The following is a 22498-nucleotide window of genomic DNA, read 5'->3' as shown; positions in this document are numbered from 1 at the left end:
AGGATCCTACACAAGGTGGGGATCTGCTGCATAGTGTGTAGAAGCAGAACAAAGTTATGTCTACAAAGTGATACATAGTAGTACAGGGGGAAAATCTACTGCTGTGTTTGCAGAAGTAAACCATGGTAGTCTTGCTAACAGACAATTTATTTTTCATTTTGGGACTCTAAGGTAAAATAATGACTTCTGAACAATCTCAGAGTGACTGTTAGTCCTATCTGGATTAGTCTGCTCAGCTCTGCACTCTCCAGTACAAGAGACACAGGCCTGCTGGAATGAGTCCAGTAAAGAGCTACTAAGATGATTATAGGAAATATCTGATGGGAGAGCATAAAAGATGGAGCCAGACTCCTCACAGGGAATGGACAGGATGAAATAGGCATAAGTACAGATACAAGCAACTCCATTGAGGCATAAGCAAAACTATTTAGACTGTGAGGGTGCACTGAAACATTTTACACAGGAAGGTTTTGGAATCTCCATCCTTCACAGTGCTCAAACCCCAAGCAGACATGGCCCTGAGCAGTGGACTTTGGCTAGCTCTGCTTTGAAGAGGAAGGAGTAGGACTACCTGGTCTCCAGAGTTCTCTTCCAACCTCAACCATTCTATGACTCAAGGATGTATATTGAATTGATCTCCTTGTACTGGGCAGGATGTGTCTTTTCCCTTTGGTGTTTTCTACTCAGAACAGTGATCTTCTAATGCACAGTGTAACTGCTTGCACCTCAAGCTACTTAGTGACCACAAAAAATGCAATGTCTAGGGGGTTTGTCCTAGCTCAAAGTGCCCATTGAGGTCAAGTGTTGTGTGCTTTTTCTTTGTGTTCTTACACTAGGAACGTGCTGTTGCTGTCTGTGATGGCAAATAATGAAGCAGTGTTTTACCTGTTAGAGCACAATTTATGGCCAATCCAGCTCATCTCTTTGAGTTGATAGAAAATGTTTTGTAGTGAATGAATTAGATTGGATAATACCTTTTCAGCAGCTTTCCAAAGTCATGTCCTGCAAGATGATGGGTGTAATAAATGTAACTCTTCTTCTGTTTCACTTCCAGAGTTCACTGAAAACACAGAAGCCTTGAAGACTAAAATGTCTGAACTTAGATTGTACTGTAACCTCCTTGTTCAGCAAGTGCATAAAACAAAGGAAGCCAGAATTTCTGGTGGATCAGAACCTGAGGTACAGTTCTGGTTTTGGCATAGACCATGTAATTAATTACTTGAGCATTGGGAACTCTTCTGGTTAGCCCACAGTTACTTGATATTGCACCCTCTTTCTGCAGAGAGCCTGGGAGAGAGAATGTAGCCACACAGCAGTTCTTGTTTAAATGGAGTAATGCTCTGTTGTTGCAAATAATTTTCTCTGTGTTGGGGCAGCAAGTAGTGAGATGAGATATGGTATCTGTGACCTAGGTGAATAACATCTCTGCAGGTGATAATGAATGTATAGTGGAGCAGAAAAGGAAAAGATGATTTTATATATATAAAGATACTTGAAAGAAACGGGCACTTGTCTGCCCCTGAGTCATTAATACCCTGCTCAGCAGAACAATCTGTTCTCAGCCAAAACCCTTAAAAAGGTCAAGAGACAATGCAGACCTCACACACAAAAAGAGCAAAATTGCTAGAAAGAACTACCTGATAGGTCTCCCTTAAGTTAAAGAAGCCTCATTTAGGAGGGGTCTGCTAATGACAGTGTTCTGCCCCTTGCTTTGAGAGAGAAATGTATAAAGAGGGATGGCCACTTGCTAGAGAAGATGGTGTGGAGTTCCAAGATGCCTCCCACTGAAGAGTTAGGTCCTCATGTGCAGGACAGGTAGACAGAACACCTGAAGGTTAATTATTTGTATATCCAAACCATCTTTGTAATGCTACCTCATAAACTGTGGTGAATCACAGTATCACTCAGGTTGGAAGAGACCTCAAAGATCATGGAGTCCAACCTGTCACCACAGACACCTCATGACTAGACCATGGCACCAAGTGCCACATCCAATCCCCTCTTGAACAACAGACAGCAAGGAAACCTGTAGTGTATAAATGGCTAAAAGGCACTGTTAGAACTTGCTGACAAAAGACAAGTAATGTGATGGTGTTTGTCCAGCTCTCCCTGATTTAATTGGTATTTAACTCAAAAGATTTCTTGCTAAAAGCATTTCAGCATCACTAGCTGTGCCTTGCAGAGATGAAGAGCATTGTGTCCTGCATGTTTGGCAGTTGCAGTAGTTTTGTTGCATGGGATTTTTCAAGTTGCTATCTTCAGATCATTCTGTATCTATCTACTTTTTCATCTCTCCTTTCAGTCCTGTCTTCTGGGGTGTCACTGTTTAGTACACCAAGACTTAGTATTTTAATAGTCACCTATCCCTGTATTAAAAATGTAAGAGGCATAGCTTTTAAAATGTAAACATACTGAAGGTGTTTTAGGGAGAGGCTGACAAGAGAGGTAATGCTGTGAGGAGCCAGAGCCCCAGTAATGTGTGATGCCAGTTCTCTGAGCAGCTGGCTCATTGCATTTTCATTCGTATGAGACAGAAATCATGGCTGTAGCAGCTGTGGGCTTTGTAGACATTAGTTACTCCACACTGATTTTTCTGTGGCGAGTCCATTTCTTCCACCTGGATTCTCTCTGCAGAGCGAAATTGATATGGGAGCTCTGTTAAAATCAACCTGTGACACCTTCCTGAAGACTCTTGAAGAATGTATGCAGATTGCAAATACTGCCTTCTCTTCTGAGTTATTGCATCAGACCCCCCCTGGATCCCCACATTTAGCAGTTCTCAGAACAAACAAGGTAATGACCTCTTCTCTGTCTGTAAAACACCATTTGTAGAAGGAGGGAATGCATTCTTACCTGTGTTATAGGTAGTGGTTCTCTGCTGGGCATACTCTGCTATCTCTTACAGTTTGCAAGTGAGGTAGCAATGACCAGTCTCATAACTTTTAATGACAGGTTAAACTTGCTAAGCATTAACTCTCAGGGCCTGTTCCAGCTGCAGACAGTATCAGTATCACCAAGGTTGGAAGAGACCTCAAAGATCATCGAGTCCAACCTGTCACCAGTATCACAGGCAGTGGTGTTTAAAATTAGCTTGGCTCTTGTGGGAGCTCACAGCACTTACTACACTTCTAAGCTACTGCAGCATTGTATCTGTGGTAAGACACCAGCAGGAGCTGATGAACTTGGCTTTTTAATGACAAGGGCACTTCCTTGAATCCTGCATCTTACCTACATAAGCAAAAGTGGACTGTATCTGGCAAATGGTAGATGATGGTATATGTAAGAAGGTAGATGCAGCACTGCATCTGGGAAGTGAGATTACTTCACCATACCTGGTATATGGCCTCATGTTTCACAGTATCACAGTATCACTAAGGTTGGAAGAGACCTCAAGGATCATCGAGTCCAACCTGTCAACACAGACCTCATGATTAAACCATGGCACCAAGTGCCACGTCCAATCTCCTCTTGAATACCTCGAGGGATGGCGACTCCACCACCTCCCCAGACAGCCCATTCTAATGACCAATGACTCTCTCCTATGGCTTTCTTTTTCTTAAGTATAGAAAATACCACTGCAAAGAAAAGGCACTGCCTTGTTCATTTTCCACTTGCTGCATGGTTCAAGAGGGACAGGGATCTACTTGAGAGAGTGCAAGGGAGCTACTGAGCACTGCCCTATGAGGAGAGGCTGAGAGCCCTGGGGCTCTTCAGTCTGGAGAAGAGAAGACTGAGAGGGGATTTAATAAATGTTTCTAAATCTCTGAGGGCTGGGGGTCAAGAGGGAGGGGACAGGCTCTGCTCACTTGCACCCTGGGATAGGACAAGGGGCAATGGAGAGAAACTACAGCACAGGAGGTTCCACCTCAACATGAGGAGGAACTTCTTCACTGTGAGGGTCACAGAGCACTGGAACAGGCTGCCCAGGGAGGTTGTGGAGTCTCTTCTCTGGAGACTTTCAAGCCCCATCTGGATGCATTCTTGTGTGACCTGTGCTAGATTCTGTGGTCCTGCTCTAGCAGGGGGGTTGGACTCGATCTCTGAAGGTCCTTTCCAACTCCTAACCTCCTGTGATGGTGTCTCATTTGACACTTCCTTGCTAGGCTCTGAAAAAATAAATCTCCTGGCTTTTTTTTTTTCTGTTCAATATTTTATCAGAGTCATACTGTGGCACCTCTTTTGTGTTTGTACACTGCTTCCAGGTCAGAGAGTTAGTGAGCATATGATCCGTGTTTCAGCTTTCTTTCTGACTCCCAACTCGTGTTAAATAAAATGTGAAGTTTGAGAGGCATGATATAGTCCGCTTGCTTTAAAGAATTGTTCTCTCTCCCCACTTCTTTTTCAGACAAAGCACTCTGTCTTATCCAGTCATGCCTCAACAGAAAGGTACAAAAAAATCTCTACTGTCAATCTCTTTCTAATCTGTTTTTGGTAGTGTCTGTTCTTTCCCTATTTTTACTCTAGTATTAACAGTACAGAGAGGAGGCAGAGCTAGGTTGCTCCAGGCTGTGTGCTGGGATGCAGACACAACAAAAGGGACCTGGCTCACCCTACTTCATTTCTCTTCTGTATCAGTTCTTTCCTTTTATTTTTCTCAGCCATTCTCCATTTGGTGATTTCCTGGTTGGTCAGACACCAGCCAGCTCTCTCCCACTTCAGTGCTCTTCCCTGCAGCTTACATTCCGCTCCACAGCCTCCCATCCAACCATTTTATGAGCATGTGAAATGTAGAGCCATACAGAGCAGGGGCAAGGGTGCACATCTGAAAGTACTAATGAGGGGATATTCTTTCAGATGCAATACCTGTCTGTGATTCTTCTTTTTGGTAATCAATTGTATTGTTTTGATTATGTCCCTTTTTAATAAAGGTTCTTGTGAATACATTCAAACTTTGTAAGCTGAGGTTGAGTCATTAATCTTACTTGCTGCAAAGAGCTGCCTGGTCCCTTTGGTTACTTTAGACAAGTTCTTTTACTCAGAGCAGCCTGTGACAGCCTATAATTCCTGTCAAGTATTCTTCTGTTGTTATTTGTGTGTTTTCACAGGATGAAGCTTACTTACCAAGCAATGTTTTCTGCACTAAGCATTGTTCTCGCCCTTCCTTCAGGCAGATGGAGTTGAATCCCTGTGAAAATGGCTCTGTAAAAGCAGAAATTAACCATCAAGAGCAAACTCTTGCTAAAAATCTGAAATGTCTAAACCTGGAAGCCAGTGAGGGGAGTGGTGATGTTTCTGTGGAGGATCAAATAGCAGAGGATTTGGCAGGTAAATATATACACTGGATTTTTTTATCCAAAAGCATTAAGTGTAAATGGAGGAAGGTGTAGGCTGCCTGTTACCTTGCTTCTCAGGAGAGGCAATGTCAGTGTATTTTAGTCTGATATCTGCCCATTGTCAGGTTTTCCCAGCTTAGCTCCTCCCCTTGTTGGTATCTATCTTGCAGTGTTTAGGGTAATACCTCAGGAATACAGTGTTAAATCAAGGAGATCAAGGGAGGGGATTCTCCCCCTCTACTCAGCTCTGGTGAGACCCCACCTGGAGTACTGCATCCAGTTCTGGAGCCCCTAAAGCAAGAGGAATCTGGAGGTGCTGGAAGGTGTCCAGAGAAGGGCCATGAGGATGATCAGAGGGCTGGAGCTCCTCTCCTATGAGGACAGACTGAAGGAGTTGGGGCTGTTCAGTCTGGAGAAGAGAAGGCTCCAAGGTGACCTAATTGTGGCCTTCCAGTATCTGAAGGGGGCCTACAGGAGGGCTGGGGAGGGACTGCTCAGGATCTCAGGTAGTGATAGGACTAGGGGGAATGGAATAAAGCTGGAGGTGGGGAGATTCAGGCTGGATGTGAAGAGGAAGTTCTTCACTGTGAGAGTGGTGAAGCCCTGGAATGGGTTGTCCAGGGAGGTGGTTGGGGCGCCTTCCCTGGAGGTGTTTGAGACCAGGCTGGATGAGGCTCTGGCCAGGCTGATCTAGGGTGGGGTGTCCCTGCCCATGGCAGGGGGGTTGGAACTAGCTGATCCTTGTGGTCCCTTCCAACCCTGAATGATACTATGATGGTACTATAATGATGATAGAATATAGCAGCCTTTGATATCATAGCAGTATGCATTGAAGCAGCTAGTTTAGTTGCTTATCAGAAGGAGCAAACAAGTCACTACTATTATTTTGCTTTTGAAAGTGTACTGTGCCATTTTATCAGCACTGAGGAAGCTACAGCCATGTGAGAAGTAATCTTTGTTTCAAGGGGTTGAGTTTTCCTCCCTTCTGCACCCAGTTGCATCTTCAACTCTCTTCTGTCACAAGGGTGTCCTCACTGAGGATTTGTGGGCACACCTGCAGTGGAGCCTGGTGCTTGGTCCACCTGATTAAAAGAGATGGGAATGTGACTGTTTGGAATGTGGTCTGAGCACCTGACAGACCTGTGGTGAGAGTCATGATGCTGTCAGGGAAAGCTTTTGAACTTTCATGGTGCAGTGAAGTGAATTTATGCAAGTAGGTCCATCCACATGCCTGCCTCCAAACAGAAAGCATCTTGATGGACAGGAGTAGCAATATGGGTAATTGGGTGGTTTCTTTCTCTATTTGTTGTTTAATTCTGTTCTCTGTGAATGCAAGGCATTGAAGAAGATGGAGAGAACAAGCTGCAAGCTGTGGAAAGCTGTGGTGCCCTCAAGTTGCTGCAGTCAGAGACAAATTCTTTAAGTGGATTGACTCTGTGTGAGGAAGACGGAAATGCAAACGATTGTCCTACCTTCTTCAGCGTCATGAGCAATAGGTAGTGTAGTTCCCATTTAAAAGCATCACTGAAACTTTGCTAAGCCTTTAATGTACTCATTTTTTAAGACCCTTCTGTCTGTAAGACTGTATTTGCTTAAATTATTTAACTAGGCTGCATAGAGCACAGTAATTGAAGGAGATATGCTTTGCAGAGTGGAGTGGGTGGCTTTTCTCTTGTTTGCAATGGCAGGCCTTGCTTGCACACCACCAAAGTCTGTTTCCTGTAGACATTAACCTAGTGAAACAAAAGCTGTGTTGGTGGTTCCATGTCTATGAATGTTACCTCTGTGCAGATTAAATGGGCATGAAATGTAATTTTGACTTCAGGAGTTGGACAAAAGGAGCTGTTAAGGTAACAATCTTTTCTGCTTCTCCTGGACACCAGATTCAGTGATATTGAGCTTCGGGACGAGGAGGGCATACCAACAGAAGAGTTTCTGGAGTCATGTTATGCAATTGTGCCAGTTCTGGGTAAGCAGCTCCTTCTTTCCTTCTGGCTCCTTTTGACTGCTGCCAGCTGTGAAAGAAATGTTGGCTTGGGGAATTTGATTCTTTGCAAAGTAGTAGTAGCAGTTCCTGTCAACAGAATCAATTTGTCCGGTAGCAGAACATCTTTGCTTCATAGAGGATCCACTTATTTAGATGGGACCCATGTGTAAATTGCATGGAAGTCTGTGGTTCCATTTAGACCAGCAGTTTCTTCCCCTCAAAAGAGCAGCAGGGATGCCTTACACATCCAGTACTGCTGAGAGCACACCATCAGCAATGAATAGCATAGAATAGCATAGAATAGCATAGAATAGCATAGAATAGCATAGAATAGCATAGAATAGAATAGAATAGAATAGGCCAGGTTGGAAGAGACCTTCAAGATCGAGTCCAACCTATCATCCAACACCACCTAATCAAATAAACCATGGCACCAAGCACCCCATCAAGTCTCCTCCTGAACAGCTCCAGTGATGGTGACTCCACCAATGGGCAATCACTCTCTCTGTGTAGAACTTCCTCCTAACCTCCAGCCTAAACCTCCCCTGGTGCAGCTTGAGACTGTGTCCTCTTGTTCTGGTGCTGGTTGCCTGGGAGAAGAGACCAGCCCCCACCTGTCTGCAACCTCCCTTCAGGTAGTTGTAGAGGGCAATACTAGCTATTTGATGTTTTTTTCCCCCCAAAGACTTATGTCTCCAGCTAGTGCAGACCCCTACCTGCCTGGCCCCTGCATCTAAGAGCGGATGTGTGGACCCTGGGAGCATGCACCCTTTTGAAAACTTCCAGATTGTGGGTCGGTGTATTTTAAGTCTTTGCCAGCTGGAGTGGATTCATTCTACACCAAGCAAAGACTTCAGTTTATGCCATCTTCTTTGTATTCTCCTGCCATTTAGAAGGATTTTTAAGAGGGTGAGTGAAGTGAATTGTTGCTAAGAGACAATTTTAACGTCTGACCTTCTCTTTTCTAGACAAGCTGGGACCAACTGTTTTTGCTCCTGTGAAAATGGATTTTGTAGGGAACATCAAGGTAACACCTTATCTCTAGTACTGTTTTGGGTTTTTTAAAACAATGCCTTATTTTTAGGAACTAAAGCTCAAGAATCTTTGTAGGAGGCACTAATGGAAGACTCTTCCCTATTTGGTGATGTTACCATGTGTCCCTAGTTTTGCTCTTACAGTGCATGCAGGTTGTCATACATCCAGTTGTTGTCTGCCAACTTATAACATAGTTGATTGACTGCCAAGAGAAAGTCTGTCACACCTAATGAATATGGCTTTGATTCTGAGCTGAACAGGTTGTTAGTGATGCTATAGCAATGGCAATATTGACTGCAGACTGCAAAACAAATGGGGAGGAGGGGCAAAAAACTTCCTTTGTCCACACTGAGCAGGAACGAGTAGCTGTGGTTTTTTTTCCCTCTTTGTGGGGGAGAGAAAGCTAGGCCTTCTCTCTCAACCCACTACAGTGCATTAAGAAGCAGCTTCTTGGCAAGTCAGGGCAGACCCTGTAGCATCATTTCTTGGTCTGTAAGTTCTTCCAGTCTGACAAAGTTTGAAGTGCTGCTTGGGGGACAAGATTTAGTCATTGTGAGATTTTTCATAGCTTTTGTTTAAGGGGGGAAAAAAAACCATCTTGTGAGTGTGTGATTAGGAACAGTGCATACATTTAGACTTTTTTGCTGCCAAGACATGTGTTGGAGGTAGTCACTGAAAGACTGAAAATAGTGAAAGAGAAGAATACCATTCCAAAAACCTTGGCTCTTTATTGTCAAGTGGTAAGCAGCTATTCTTTTAATCATGGATGTACTAGAACAATCTGTTCATCTGCCCATTCCATGCTTTCTCTCTTTTCTTCTTCTTCTTTTTAATGAGGAGTTGTGTAAAACAAACTTGGAAATTTAAAAGCTTAAGCATACCAGTGGCTACAGAATGTAATTGAGAATTTGCAGCTTAAGAGTTGGTGGAAAGTAATCTTGTGCTTGAAGCTCAGGGCAAATGAGACTTTGAGTGGAGAGCAGGTTGTGTCAGCTCCCTTCCATTGGTGTGGAGGATGCCATGTGAACCTAATGCATTTTGTCAGATGGAAATGGTAGCTTCCATGTCAATCTTTGACTGAGATGCTTTCTTGTGTTTGCATTAGCCAGATGGCCAGCCAGACATGCTCTAGGAAGGCATGCCTGTGCCACAGGGTGTGCATGGCATAGGTGGCATTTATAGGGCAGGTTACTGTTTGGTCCTAAAAGCCTAAAGCTTTGCCTTGTGTTTTGTTCTCCAGAAAATAAACCAGAAATTTATAACCAACAAAGAAGAGTTTGATACCCTTCAGAAGATAGTGCTCCATGAAGTGAATGCAGGTGTAGCACAAGTTAGAAACTCTGCTACAGAGGCTCTCCTGTGGCTGAAAAGGTAACAGCCTTATAACTACTTACACTGCGAGCTGCATCGGTGCAGTGAGGGGTCTTTGGCAGAGCAATCTGGTGTACATGGGGCAAGCTGGTTACTTCCCCCAGGCTACATCAATCCAGACTGGCTGTGTTCAAGATCAGTCTGTTGTCTTCTCTGTGGTTGTATCACTGCAGCTTTGCCAACTGGCCTGAAAAAGTGATGAAGGCAACCTTTTTTCACGTGAAGGTGAAATCATGTTGAGTGACTGATCCTGCAGAGCTAGAACATCAGGGAGGGAGAACATCTTGGGCTGCAGCAGGAATGTTTTAGCAGTGTTTTACCTTGGGCTGCAGCAGGAATGTTTTAGCAAAGTGTTTTACCTTGGGCTGGGAGAGAGGCTGAGGAGAGGGCTACATTATTATCCTAATTCCTTTTAAATTCATATTGAAACTAGCTCCTTAATTGTGAGATTTATTGCATTCTGAGTTGGGTTGCAAGTTTTTTGGGGGAGTTTCCTTATGCTTGGGATTAATTTGTTATAAATGTGTGTGTGTGTTTGGTTGTTTTTTATTCCTTGGGCTCATCCCAACAGAGGCTTAAAGTTCTTGAAGGGGTTTTTGACAGAAGTGAAGAATGGAGAAAAGAACATCCAAACAGCTCTAAGTAAGTGCCAGTTGCTTTATTTTTTGTATACTTCTGAATTTACATACTTGGCTGTTTTTCTCCAGTCATTAATGGTGCAAGCAACTTCCTTTGAAGACTGCAGGTTTGAAAATGGCCATCTTCAGGCAGATTGCTAGATAAATGGCCAATTTTTATTTAACAGCAGATAAAAGATTCCTTTAGTTGACATGATTTTGACAGGGGAGGCAGTCATATCTTAGGAAATAAAGTACATTGTCTCATTTAATTTTTCCTCTACTGCTTTGCAGCCAGGCAGTGCCAAAATTTATAGTTGCTATTGTGTTATTTGCTTAGTTTCTGGCCATCACTTCTTCAAATCATCTCTGGCAGTGTGGCTGTGAGTTGCCTGTATCATTTAGAAAGAAGGGGTATGTGGTAGTTGAAATCATCACAGGGTAACAGAAGAGAAAGAATATCTTTATTTTTTTTCCCCCAAGTATACAATTTCTGACACTTAACCAAATCAGGTTAGTGCCCACAGCCAAGTATAAAATTAAATACAGGGGCTGGAAGGGGCCTCAAAAGATCATCCAGTCCAACCCCCCTGCCAGAGCAGGATCACCTAGACCAGATCACACAGGAACACAGCCATGTGAGTTTTGAATATCTCCAGAGAGGGAGACTCCACAACCCCCCTGGACAGGCTGTTCCAGTGCTCTGTCACCCTCACAGGGTTTCCACTGAACTTTCTATGCCTCAACTTCCAGCCATGGCCCCTTATGCTGTCATTGGGCACCACTGAGCAGAGCCTGGCTCCATCCTCTCAGGACTTACCCTGTACATTTTCATAAACATTGATGAGGTCACCTCTCAGTCTCCTCCTCTCCAAGCTGAAGAGCCTCAGCTCCCTCAGTCTCTCCTTGTACAGAAGGTGTTCCATTCCCTTAATCATCCTCATGGCTCTGCACTGGACTCTCTCAAGCAGGTCACTCTCTTTCTTGAACTGAGGGGCCCAGAACTGGACACAATATTCCAGATGCAGCCTCACCAGTGCAGAGTAGAGGGGGAGGAGAACTTCTCTTGATTTACTGGTCACAGCCCTTCTAATCCACCCCAGAATGGCATTGGCCTTCTTGGCCCCAAGAGCACATTGCTGGCTCATGGTCATCCTTCCATCCACCAGGACCCCCAGGTCCCTTTTGCCTTCACTGCTCTCCAGCAGGTCTGTCCCCAGCCTATACTGGTGCATGGAGTTGTTCCTTCCCAGGTGCAAGTCTCTACACTTGCCCTTGTTGAACTTCATCAAATTTCTCCCTCTCTGATTTGGTTATTGTGAAGCAAGACTCCCAGTATATGCCTGCAGTCTAATATTATGATAATCCTTTAAATCAGCTTTAACACAGCTCTTTTTAAAGCTTTGGTTTTTAAGCTGCTTTTAAATGGCTAAGCAGTTGCCCTATGGGATTAGTAAAAGGAACTACTACATTGAAATGTTTAAGCAGCTCTTGGAAGTGGGACTGTAAATACAGTGCTGCCATATGTGTCTTATCTGACCACCTGAGTCTGAAGACTTCAGCAGTGAATCACTATTTGAATTGCTCTGTCTGCAGCAGAGCCATGCATCTGGGTTTTTCTTCTCACTCCTTCCTTTCTTTTCTCCTCCTGAAAAGCAATTCCATGTGTGCTATCACCAATGCAGCACTGGTTTGCTGTTCAGAGCTTCTTATTGAAGAGTTGCTCTGCTATTTGAACCTCAAGTAAATATGGAGTATGTGTTCTTTCTCTGCAACCTCAAATATCAGGCTCAGGAAATGGAAATAAGAAATGATGATCTGACTAGGAAACAGCTTTCTAAAGGGACTTTTCTTTACTGGGGGTTCAAATCTAAGTAAACCTTTGAACTTACAGTGTTTTTCATGTCCCCTGTATTTGCTGCTAAGGCAGAGCAGGTTTCAGTCTTGTTTGCTCTGCAATGTTCTCCTCATTTCATTAGTCTTATGTTTCTCTCTCAGATTCTCACTCCTACTGTAAAGGCTGCCCAGTCATTAGACTGATAGGTGAGGAGTACTTCGCATGACAGCAAAGCTTGTGGCTGTGTTTTACTGACTTTACACTCTTCCAGTGACAACTGTCTGCAGCCTTTTGAGCAAATACCCTGTAGTGGCAAAATGTAGAAGTTGTCACTCTGCAAGGGGAACAGCTCAGGGAAAGTATAATGCAGTGTCAGATACTGAAAAATTCAGCTGAAGGACAAGGATATAAAATGCCAGCAGTGACAGACTGAGAGTGAGAAAACATGGCTCAAAGATGCTTGGCTTTCTCAGAATCACAGAATACATCTGGTTGGAAGAGACCTCAAACATCATCCAGTCCTACCCTTGACCCAGCACTAAACCATGTCCCTGAGCACCAGGTCCACAGGACAATGTCAAAGGTTTTACTGCAGTCCGGGTAGACAATGTCCATGGCCCTTCCCTCATCCACTAGCCAGGTCACCTTGTTATAGAAGGAGATTATATCAGTTAGGCAGGACCTGTCTTTCATAAACCCATGCTGACTGGGCCTTATTGCCTGGTTGTCCTGTGAGTGCTGTGTGATGGCACTCAGGATGAGCTGTTCTATAATCATTCCTGGCACCAAAGTCAGACTGACTGGCCTGTAGTTCCCTCTGTCATCCTTCTGGCCCTTCTTGTAGATAGGTGTCACTTTTGCTACTCTGCAGCCAGCTGGGACCTCCCTGGTTAGGCAGGACTGTTGACAAATAATGGTGAGTGGCTTGGTGATCACTTCTGCCAGCTTCATGAGTGCCCTTGGGTGGATCCCATCTGGTCCCATAGACTTGTGTACATCTGAGTGGCATAACAGATTGTTCATCATTTCCTCCTGGATTGTGGGGACTGTGCTCTGCTCCCCAACCTTGTCTTCCAGTTCCAAGCACTGAACCCTCAAAGAGCAACTGGTGTCTCTGACAAATACTGAGGCAAAAAAGCTGTTCAGCAACTCAGCCTTTTCATTGTCTTTGGTCCTACATCCAGTAGTGGGTGGGTGTTCTCCCATGCTCTCCTTTTACTGTTAACATCTTAGAACAGCTCATTTTATTATCTGTAATGTCACTGGCCAGATTGAGTTCTGTTGAACTTCTGCCTTTCTAATTTTTCTCCTACATATCCTTGCAATAGCCTTGTACCCCTCCTGAGCTGCCTGCCCCTTCTTCTTCCATAGCCAGCAGACTCTACTTTTCTTCCTGAGTGCTACCCAAAGCTCTACTTATCCAGGCCTGTCTTCTGCATGGAGACAGCTTGTACCTGTGCCTTGAAGGTTTCCCTCCTGGGGGATGTCCAGCCTTCCTGGACTCCCTTGTCTTTCAGGACTACCTCCCAGGCTACTAGTCTCCTAAACAAGCTTTGAATATGGAAGTGGAGCTGTCTAGCAGCATAACAAGTGCCTTCAGCAAAGGCTGTTTTCAAGAGCACTCACAAGAAAGATCCTGAGAATTATTTTCATGATGGCCCAGTGCTTTCTGTTCCAGTGATCTTCAAAAGTTGACTCTCAGATATATATAACTACTCAGTTAATGCCTGAACTAACTACTTTGAGGCTTGCTTGGATTGCTTCACACCATTTATTATTTTGTCAGGCTTGCACTGATCTGTGAACTAGATACTAGAAGTGTTAGTTGAGAAGCACAGCTAGGCCAATAAAAATTACATTTGCCCTCCTGTCTGTTAGTTGGTGAGGATGAGTTGAAGGAGTTTTGATAGCAGAACTGAGACCCCAGTGCATAAATCCCCAATCTGTCATCTCCTGTCAGTCATAACTGTGGCTCTCAGAAACCACCATTGTTTGCACCTAGTGGCAAGAATATAGAATCACAGAATTGTTAGGGTTGGAAGGGACCCCAAGGGTCATCTAGTTCCAAACCCCCTGCCATGGGCAGGGACACCTCACAATGCAACAGGTTGCTCAGAGCCACATCCAACCTGGCCTTAAAAACCTCCAAGGATGAGGCTTCTACCACCTCCCAGTGTCTCACCACCTTCAGGAGAAAGAACTTCTTCCTAACATCCAATCTGAATCTACCCATGTCTAGTTTTGTTCCATTCCCCCTAGTCCTATCACTCCCTCGCACCCTAAAAAGTCCCTCCCCAGCTTTCTTGTAGCCCCCTTCAGATACTGGAAGGCCACAATAAGGTCTCCTTGGAGCCTTCTCTTCGCCAGACTGAACAGCCCCAACTCTCTCAGTCTGTCCTCATAGGAGAGGAGCTCCATCCCTCTAATCATCCTTGTGGTCTTTCTCTGGACAGATTCCAGCACATCCATGTCCTCCTTGTAACAGGGGCTCCAGAACTGGACACAGTGCTCCAGGTGGGGTCTCACCAGAGTGGAGTAGAGGGGGAGGATCACCTCCCTTGACCTGCTGGCTATGCTAATATATCCTTAAATAGTCATTTCTAAGCTGTAGCTCTTGATTTATTTATTGTGTTCAATTATTTTCTATCTTTTTAAATGTTGTTATGTTTTTATCCCTTGAAGACAACGCTTATGGGAAGACTTTACGGCAGCACCACGGCTGGGTTGTCCGCGGGGTCTTTGCAGTAAGTATTTGCTATCCTGGTTGCCTGATGGAGCTGAGGGCCTTCTTCATGTTGTGTGTAATGAAAAACTCTGAATTCTAAGCATTAAAATGAATAGATGCCTTTGCCAGGCCTGAGTTTTGTTGGTTTTTCAAGGTGTTTAGTATTGGGCTGTGAGGGTGGAACCTCTTTTCTGGAGCCAAACCAGATGGATTGCACTCGCATGCATTTGGTGGGGGCTTTCCCCCCGCTGTGTGTTGGTTTCAGCGCAGTCTTGTGTGGCTATTAGATGAGGAAATGAGGGTTTGAAGTTGCTTGTTTGAGGATTGATCTGTCTTTGGATGTGGGCCTTCCAGAAGGTGTAGCACGGTTAAGCAGGATGCGTTGGCAGGAGGAATTGGTTTGGGGTTTTGTCCGCTCTGGCGGCGCCCCCTTGTGTCCATCGCTGGAAACTGTCATTGCAGTTACAAAAGGGAAAAGGAAAGCCTGCTCCAGGCAGTCAAGACAGAGACTTTGACTGGGGGAAACAGAGATATTGGAGAACGCTTTCTAAAGAGCATTTCAGTGCCGAAGTGTGTGGCACTGGGCTAGGAACTCTCCTAAATGACTCTACCTTTTTGGGGCTGGTATTTAAGTAATTTCCAGTGCATGCTGTTTAGTTCTTCAAAATGTGATATGCAGGCACTTCCTAACAATCAGATAGAGATGGCAAGGAAGCTAACATGGCTTTATGACTTTCCCTCCCAGTTTAAAGTTTTAAATACAATAAAGCCATGCGATCTAAGTGCAAAGAGGGATGCATCAAGAGAAGTGTGCCCAGCGGGTCGAGGGAGGTTATACTTCCTCTCTACTTCAATCTGCTGAGACTGTACTTGGAGTACTGCATCCAGTTCTGGAGCCCCTATTACAGGAAGGATCTGGAAGTGCTGGAATGTGTCTAGAGAGGGGCCATGAGGATGATCAGAGAGCTGGAGCTCCTCTATGGAGACAGACTGAGAGAGTTGTGGCTGTTCAGTCTGGAAACAAGAAGGCTCTGAGGAAATCTTATTGTGGCCTTCCAGTATCTGAAGGGGGCCTACCAGAAACCTGTTGAGGGGCTTTTTAGGGTGTCAGGTAATGGTAGGACTAGGGGTGATGGAACAATACTAGAAATGGGTAGATTCAGATTGGGTATTAGGAAGAAATTCTTCCCCATGAGGGTGGTGAGACACTGGAACAGGTTGCCCAGGGAGGTGGTGGAAGCCTCATCCCTGGAGGATTTTAAGCCTAGGCTGGATGTGGCTCTGAGCAATGTGATGTTGTGCCTTAGATGATTCTGTGTCTTAGAGGTGTCTACATGATTCTGTGTCTTAGAGATTTTTTTTCAAGGCTTTAGCTGGGTTTCTTTTCCTGTTCTGTTTTGCAATTCTTAAAGCTTTGTTTCCTCTTCCAGTTAGCTTTAAGGGCAGCTCCAACATATGAAGACTTTGTGGCAGCTTTGTCTGTAGAAGAGTGTGATCCTCAGGAAGAAACATTTTACAAAGGAATGCAGAGGGACCTCAACATTTACTTACCAGCCATGGAAAAGCAGCTAAATATCTTGGACACTCTCTATGAAGTACATGGTTTGGAATCAGATGAAGTGGTATGACTACAGCAAGATTGTGTCTTAAAAATTCAGGGACTGTGTCTGTTAACAAAGTTTGTTTGGGTTTTGGGGGTTTCTTTAGTGTTTTTTTTTGACATTGTTTCTGTTCATTGTATCTTTTTAGGTGGGAAGGGTGTTGAGTGTTTGTAGGGAAGGGTATGTATGATTTTTGTGAGGGTGTTTTGCTGTACTTATTTTGTGTTTAAATGCAGAGGTACTGTTTCTCTTTGGGTCATTACTGTGTTCATGCTGAATGGTTTTGACCATTTCTCTTCTACCTGTGCACATCCTTCTTTTTTCTCTTCACCTCATAAAAGTAACAGAGCAAAATTTGGCCTTTGCTCCTGTACCTTAGGAGAGAGCTGCACGTGCAGTGGAGCCATTGGAATGTCAAGATGGTGCCCAGGCAGGTGCTGCTGCCTCTGGCTCTTCCCATATCCTGTGCCCTCTCCCTGAGATGGTATAAGAGGACAGAGGTAATGAGAGTTGTTGTTACCCTGGTAGCAAGGGTAGCTAAATACCAGCATATAAGTTACATGGGCAGTTTGTCCCTGACTTTGATTTGAAGCTTTTTAATGCAACACCTCCCTAAGTATTAGAGATCTTTACCACTGGTGTATGTGGCTGGTGGTCTGAGCTTCCTCAGGAACCAGCCTTTGAAACTGGGTATATGTTCCCTCACCAGCTCCCAGACTGTGCCACAATCTCCCTGTCAATTCCTGCCAGTGGAGAAGTGACAATTTGCTGGCACAGGCTGGGCAGCACTCCTCTGATTTCAACAGTGCTTTATACACGCAGGATGTGGAGATCATGCCCATCATCCTGGTTTGTGAAGGTTTTGGTGGTGGCTTTGGTGGATTTGTGGGGTTTGTTTGGTTTTCATCTTTTTTTTCTTGCCTTTTTTTGTCTCTTTCTGCTTTGGGGGTTAGGTTTTTCTTAACTCAAGTTCTCACACACCCACACCAAAATGACAAGATTTGCTTTTAGGCTGAATACAGCTGGCAGTTTAAAAAGCAGATTTCATTAAAATGCTTTCAAAGCTGCCATTATGGGCAAAGACTTAATGAGAATGGACCTGAAATAAGTCAAGTGTAGGGGAAGCTAGCATCTGTCAAGCAGCCATTACACATTGGGCCAATGACAAACTTCAAAAGCTGAAATTACATCCAAGTGGCTAGAAATGGAGCAAGTTAGATTTGCCTTTTCCCCCTTTTGCTGATGCAGACAAAAATGTGCTCCTTAAACCCCTTGCTGCTTAAAACAATACAGTCCTTTTAGCTATTGAGATGGTTGAGGACAAAATTCCTAGTTGTGTTGGTGACTAAAAGGCTGTCTGAGAATTGCTAACTGCCCTGTCAAGGCATAAAGAGGTCTGTCAGTGACAGCCTAGGGCTTCACATGGCTTTAGGCAAAGAGTTGAGTTTAACTCGTGCTAGGAGGAGAGAAGACTTTGCTAGTGAGGTGCTTAGAGTTAGTAAATCCTCATAAATACAGGAGAAGTCAGTGTTGTCATACAGGAGAAGCACTGAGCTCTGCTAGGCTGAAAACTGTGGTGTCAGTAAAGTGAATGTACTGCAGGCCTGCTGCCCTGCATCGCTCTCCCACTCGAGTCTCTCTGCACATCGATTACTTGATCCTTTCTAAGCAGCCTAACATGATGAGCTTTTAGGAAAGCATGTGAAGCTTGGAAGAAAAGACCAAACATCACAGTTGATGTAGAAAGCAGGATACCAAGACTCTGATTTGGCATTAAACAATGTCACTTCCGCCTTCCTGTGGGTTTTTTTTATCCAGGGTTGTGCCTGCTTTGTAGTTCCTACATGATGTACTTCAAGAGGAATCAGGAGGATGTGGGGCATTTATTTATTTATTTATTCTTCATCTAAGTAGTATATGTTCTTGAGTAAAAAGTCAAGACCTTGGGTCAAAGCTCCATTCAGTTGTTTCACTGCTTGCACTGTTAAAATGAAGCGGAGGGCTGCTTCCGAGCCTGGCTGCAAAGAAACCACCCCTCTAGTGGAATAGCCAACTTTCCACCCACTTCCTTTCCTCAAGGCTCTCAGCTCTGATGTGGGAAAATTTGCTGCATTAGTTTAAAGCTGAGTGGTGTGGCAAGGTAAGAGAGACCACGTGTTCACAAAACATTGGCCAGGGCAGGAAGAGATCCTCTCTTCTGTAGACATTAGCTGTCAGATCGTGATGAAAACAGACTCCCCTTTTCCAGTGGCAGGAAAGCATATTCAGCACTTGGTCTTGGAGGTATTTGGGTGGTTCTGCTTGTTTTGTTTGGTGCAGGTTGTTGTGGTTTGGGTTTTTTTTAACCATCAGGAGAACCACTATTTTGTTAGTACTGCCTCAGACTCAGTGCTTGGTGCAAAGAGTCAGGAGGCTTTATTTTGCAGGCAGAAACCAGCTTCATTGGGCCTTGAGCTCCAGCAGTTAACTTCTACCATTCTTCTTTCTTCTAACAAATGAAGAGTGCTCCACACTGCATATCCTCTAATCAGCATGGCATCCTGCCTCAGAGCAGGTTCTCTCCTCTTGCTCTTCTGTGTAAAGTTGGTCTTTCTGAACTCAGATTGGTGCTTGGGAACATTCTTAGGAGACTGTGGCTTCGGTATACCTCTGTGTGCCTGTGACTGTAGAGAGGGAGCTGAGCAAGGTCTCCTTGCCTTCAAAACTTGTACTTCACCCATGCACTGCTCTTGCAGGGCACTGAGCACTTCTAAGGCTTATGAATGCTCTCTTTCCAGTCAAACCACCACTGACAAAGAAACTCATGCAGCATGCTGCAAAGCTGAACTCTGGCTTATACCTCTAAGGACAGAACAGATGACCAAGTGGAAGCAAATGCACTGCTAGAAAACTCAACTTGTTTTTTTTCCTCTGTGATGTGAGCTTGGCAAGCAGAGGAGATTGCTTTTCCTTTTAATAATTGTAGAGAGCAAGCAACTAACTTTCAGGCTTCAAATTTAGACCTGGAGAGAAACTTGGTGTGCTCTGTTTTGTTTGGTGTGTTGATTGGCCAGGGTTGTTTGGGGTGTTTTATAATGGCTGACATTTATGAATGAGTGAGCCACAGACTGGTGGAGGTCCATGTGGCTCTCAGATCACAGCACCCTTGCTCTGTGTACTTTACATGAACTGCTTTGGTTCCTTAAACTGTACTAGCCTAAAGTTCTCTGCATCCCTTTCCTTTAAAACATGCTTTTGGCTGTTTCCTTCAGTGTCTAACAGTTGCATATTCTCAGGGATTTTACATAGCCATGGCAAAATAAGAGTAATCACAGCCTTACACCAGGGGAATAAGGCTGCTTTTTTGTGTGTGAAGTTAGTATAGCTGAGGGTGGAACTCTGGTACAGTGTGTGCCACTGAGAGTGTCTACCCAGTGCACAGCCTTGCTGAGACATGGTAAATCCCAAGCAATCTGATGGGAGTGCTATCTAGGATGGAATAATGACAGTCAGCTCTTGGACTAGAGATCAGACACACATCTTTGGAACACAGTGCTGCTGGCTTTAGAGCAGAGCTCTTAAGCAATTCCAGCTGAGTCCTGCTTGGCAATGGGAGGCTTTTATTTATTTTATTGATCTTGTTCTTTAAACAAATAACTTTAGAAAACCCACCAGCCCCCCAACCCTACGTTCTGGAGCCTCCCCTGCTATTTTAAGACCCCATACTTGGTTGCATTGTAGAACTTCTGCTCTAGAATTGCAGAATATGAAGTGGATATTCAAGTGCAATCTTCAGGAGCCATTGGAGCAGCCCATCCTGACACTGTGGTGGTATGGGTCTGCCTTTAGCAGATCCACTTAAAGGTGAGGGCCATATACCTTCACTTACAAGCTTGCTTTCAAGCATCATCGAGATTTAGGTTGCAGCTGCTTGCTTTGAGAACGTTTCATGGCCTTGGAAAGCGTCACTTGGTTAGCTGGATGTCTAAAAAGTGTGCCCAAAATGTGCTTCATTCAGTTGTTTGCAGCAGGCTTTGGCAGCAGGGTGTGGACCATTCCAGCAAGCAGTGTTAGGTATGGCTGTGTGCTGGGCCTTCTAAGCCTTCCTTTTCATTATCCCTTTAGCTCTTGTGGAAGAGCTTTGGGGAGCTTTTACACTGCCTTGCAGACAGAGGAAAGGTGATTAACATGTTCCCACTTGGCTATCTTCCCCTCTTTCCCCATCTTGTCCCCACTCCTTCCTTTCTTTCCATTGTCATCTTGCTTTGCTACTAGAGAGGCTGCTGTCACGTCAGAGCATCTCTCCATCAGAGTGCAAAGCAGGAAGTTTTGTCAGTGATGCAACTGTAAATTTGGAAGGTCAGACCTGAATTCTCTGGCAGGCAACCAAAGGTGCAGTCAGAGGGAGAATGTGCTGCTTTCCTCTGAACTTCCTCCCTGCTTTGATGGATTTTTTGCCAGGAAAGCCACAGCACTTTTGAACTTCTAACATCACCAGTGAAGTTTTAATTGGGGCACTTCAGGCTTGGCAGTTCTGCCTTTGCCAAGAGAAATCACAGGGATTATTTATGTATTTTTTAATTGAGTTGTTCTCTTTTCTCTTGCCTGCACAGTACAGATAAGAAAACAAAAGCAGGAGAGGGGTCAGAATAACTGAATTCCTGCCTCTCTGCTACCTTCTGTAGCCCCTTGCTGAGCAAACCCTCCAAACTATTGCATATTCCAAGCAATGTAAAATCACCCTCATGCAGAAAGGAGTATCATGACACACTCACTGTCTCTGAGCAAGCCCAGGCAGGAGCTGACCCAGCTCACAGTTCACACAGGGATGTGAGCACTGGCTTTGAGGTTAGAACACAGGCCTGTGCTTCACTTAAGGCACGTGCACCCTCCCACTGGCATGCAGTGCCTCAGAGTGTGGTCTCTGACTGTCATCTTTAATATCCCTTTCTTGGTAGATCCCTTCAGATACTCCAGATGTGCCAGAGGTGGAATTTGAAGTTGTTATTTTCCACTTTTAATGCAATTCCCTTGTTTCCATACCCTGATTTCTACTTAGCACTGTTTGTTAACTGCATTTTGCATTGCACCTGTCAGGAGGCCCAAAACTTACTGAATTCCTTGTACCTAAATCCATCTGGAAAGTTTGAGATTTGCCTCTGTTTTAAACCTAAGCAAGTAACCTGCATTGCAGAGTGCAATGCCTAACCTGAAGACCCAAGCAGATTGGGTTTTGTGCTTCCCTTTCCTCCTTTCTTTCAAAGCAAATGTTGGGTGTACATTTTATCACTCTCAAGCTGACCCTGCTGCAAGCATTGCTTACACATACCAAAACCCATCACACACATCCTGAAGTACACTTAAAGAAGGTATATTGCCCCCCCCCACACTTTCAATTCACTGAATTCTAAGGGCTTGTTCATGCCCCCCAAAATTGCCTCTCCCACTGTATGTAAGCATTGCATGAAGTGTGCTGTTCATGAGCAGCTTGGTCCAAAATACTTTGGAGTTTCCAGCTTGTGTCATCTTTCAAAGCATTCATCATCTGTCCCTTCTTTGGAAGGATTGTTGAGACCTTTGTCAGACTTTTCTATTATTTCATTATAATAAACTTATTTTCAATAAGCATGTTTTACAATCTCACTGTCTCCTCCCATGCAGCTGGTTTCTCTCATGCCAAAAAAGGGGCCTGAAGTGCTCTCCAGGATTGCATCTGTTCTGTGTGGACAGTCAGAAGCACTCTGGGCTTGGGTTCACAGAAACTGCCTGTATGTATCTTTGTATGCAGAATGTTGACACACATGGAGCCTGCTTTGGTTACCAGAATAAAAGCTGTGTCAGGCATATGTTTGTGGGTCCTTGGACAGTGTACATGTGTGAAGGCTGCAGATGCAAGAGCCTGGCACTGTGAGAGGAATTTACAATTGCATCTGTTGTTTGTCCTCCTTTTGCCTGGACTTGGATCTCACAGTATCACCAAGGTTGGAAGAGACCTCGAGGATCATTGAGTCCAACCTGTCACCACAGACCTCATGACTAGACCATGGCACCAAGTGCCATGTCCAATCCCCTC

At 44.5% G+C, this 22498-nt stretch overlaps 1 protein-coding gene across 1 annotated transcript in view; it reads left to right on the top strand.

Annotated features, from left to right (window-relative positions):
• Window positions 1–22050, top strand: part of PLEKHA8 (pleckstrin homology domain containing A8) — a 36194-nt gene extending 14144 nt beyond the window's left edge. The window contains exons 4-14 of the mRNA XM_068152360.1: window positions 1055–1179; window positions 2635–2793; window positions 4346–4386; window positions 5108–5265; window positions 6610–6769; window positions 7157–7242; window positions 8229–8287; window positions 9536–9666; window positions 10238–10308; window positions 14803–14864; window positions 16276–22050. Coding sequence (XP_068008461.1) covers window positions 1055–1179; window positions 2635–2793; window positions 4346–4386; window positions 5108–5265; window positions 6610–6769; window positions 7157–7242; window positions 8229–8287; window positions 9536–9666; window positions 10238–10308; window positions 14803–14864; window positions 16276–16473 — 1250 coding nt within the window. The 3' untranslated portion in view covers window positions 16474–22050. The remainder of the gene's footprint in view (window positions 1–1054; window positions 1180–2634; window positions 2794–4345; window positions 4387–5107; window positions 5266–6609; window positions 6770–7156; window positions 7243–8228; window positions 8288–9535; window positions 9667–10237; window positions 10309–14802; window positions 14865–16275) is intronic.
• The last annotated feature ends 448 nt before the right edge of the window (window positions 22051–22498 follow it).

Source organism: Melanerpes formicivorus, unplaced genomic scaffold (genome assembly GCF_026170545.1).
Source record: "Melanerpes formicivorus ecotype bairdi unplaced genomic scaffold, bMelFor1.0.p_v2 SCAF_23, whole genome shotgun sequence".
Taxonomy (NCBI): Eukaryota; Metazoa; Chordata; class Aves; order Piciformes; family Picidae; genus Melanerpes; species Melanerpes formicivorus.
The sequence above is the reverse complement of the archived record's forward strand: the minus strand, read 5'-3'. Positions and strand labels throughout refer to the sequence as shown.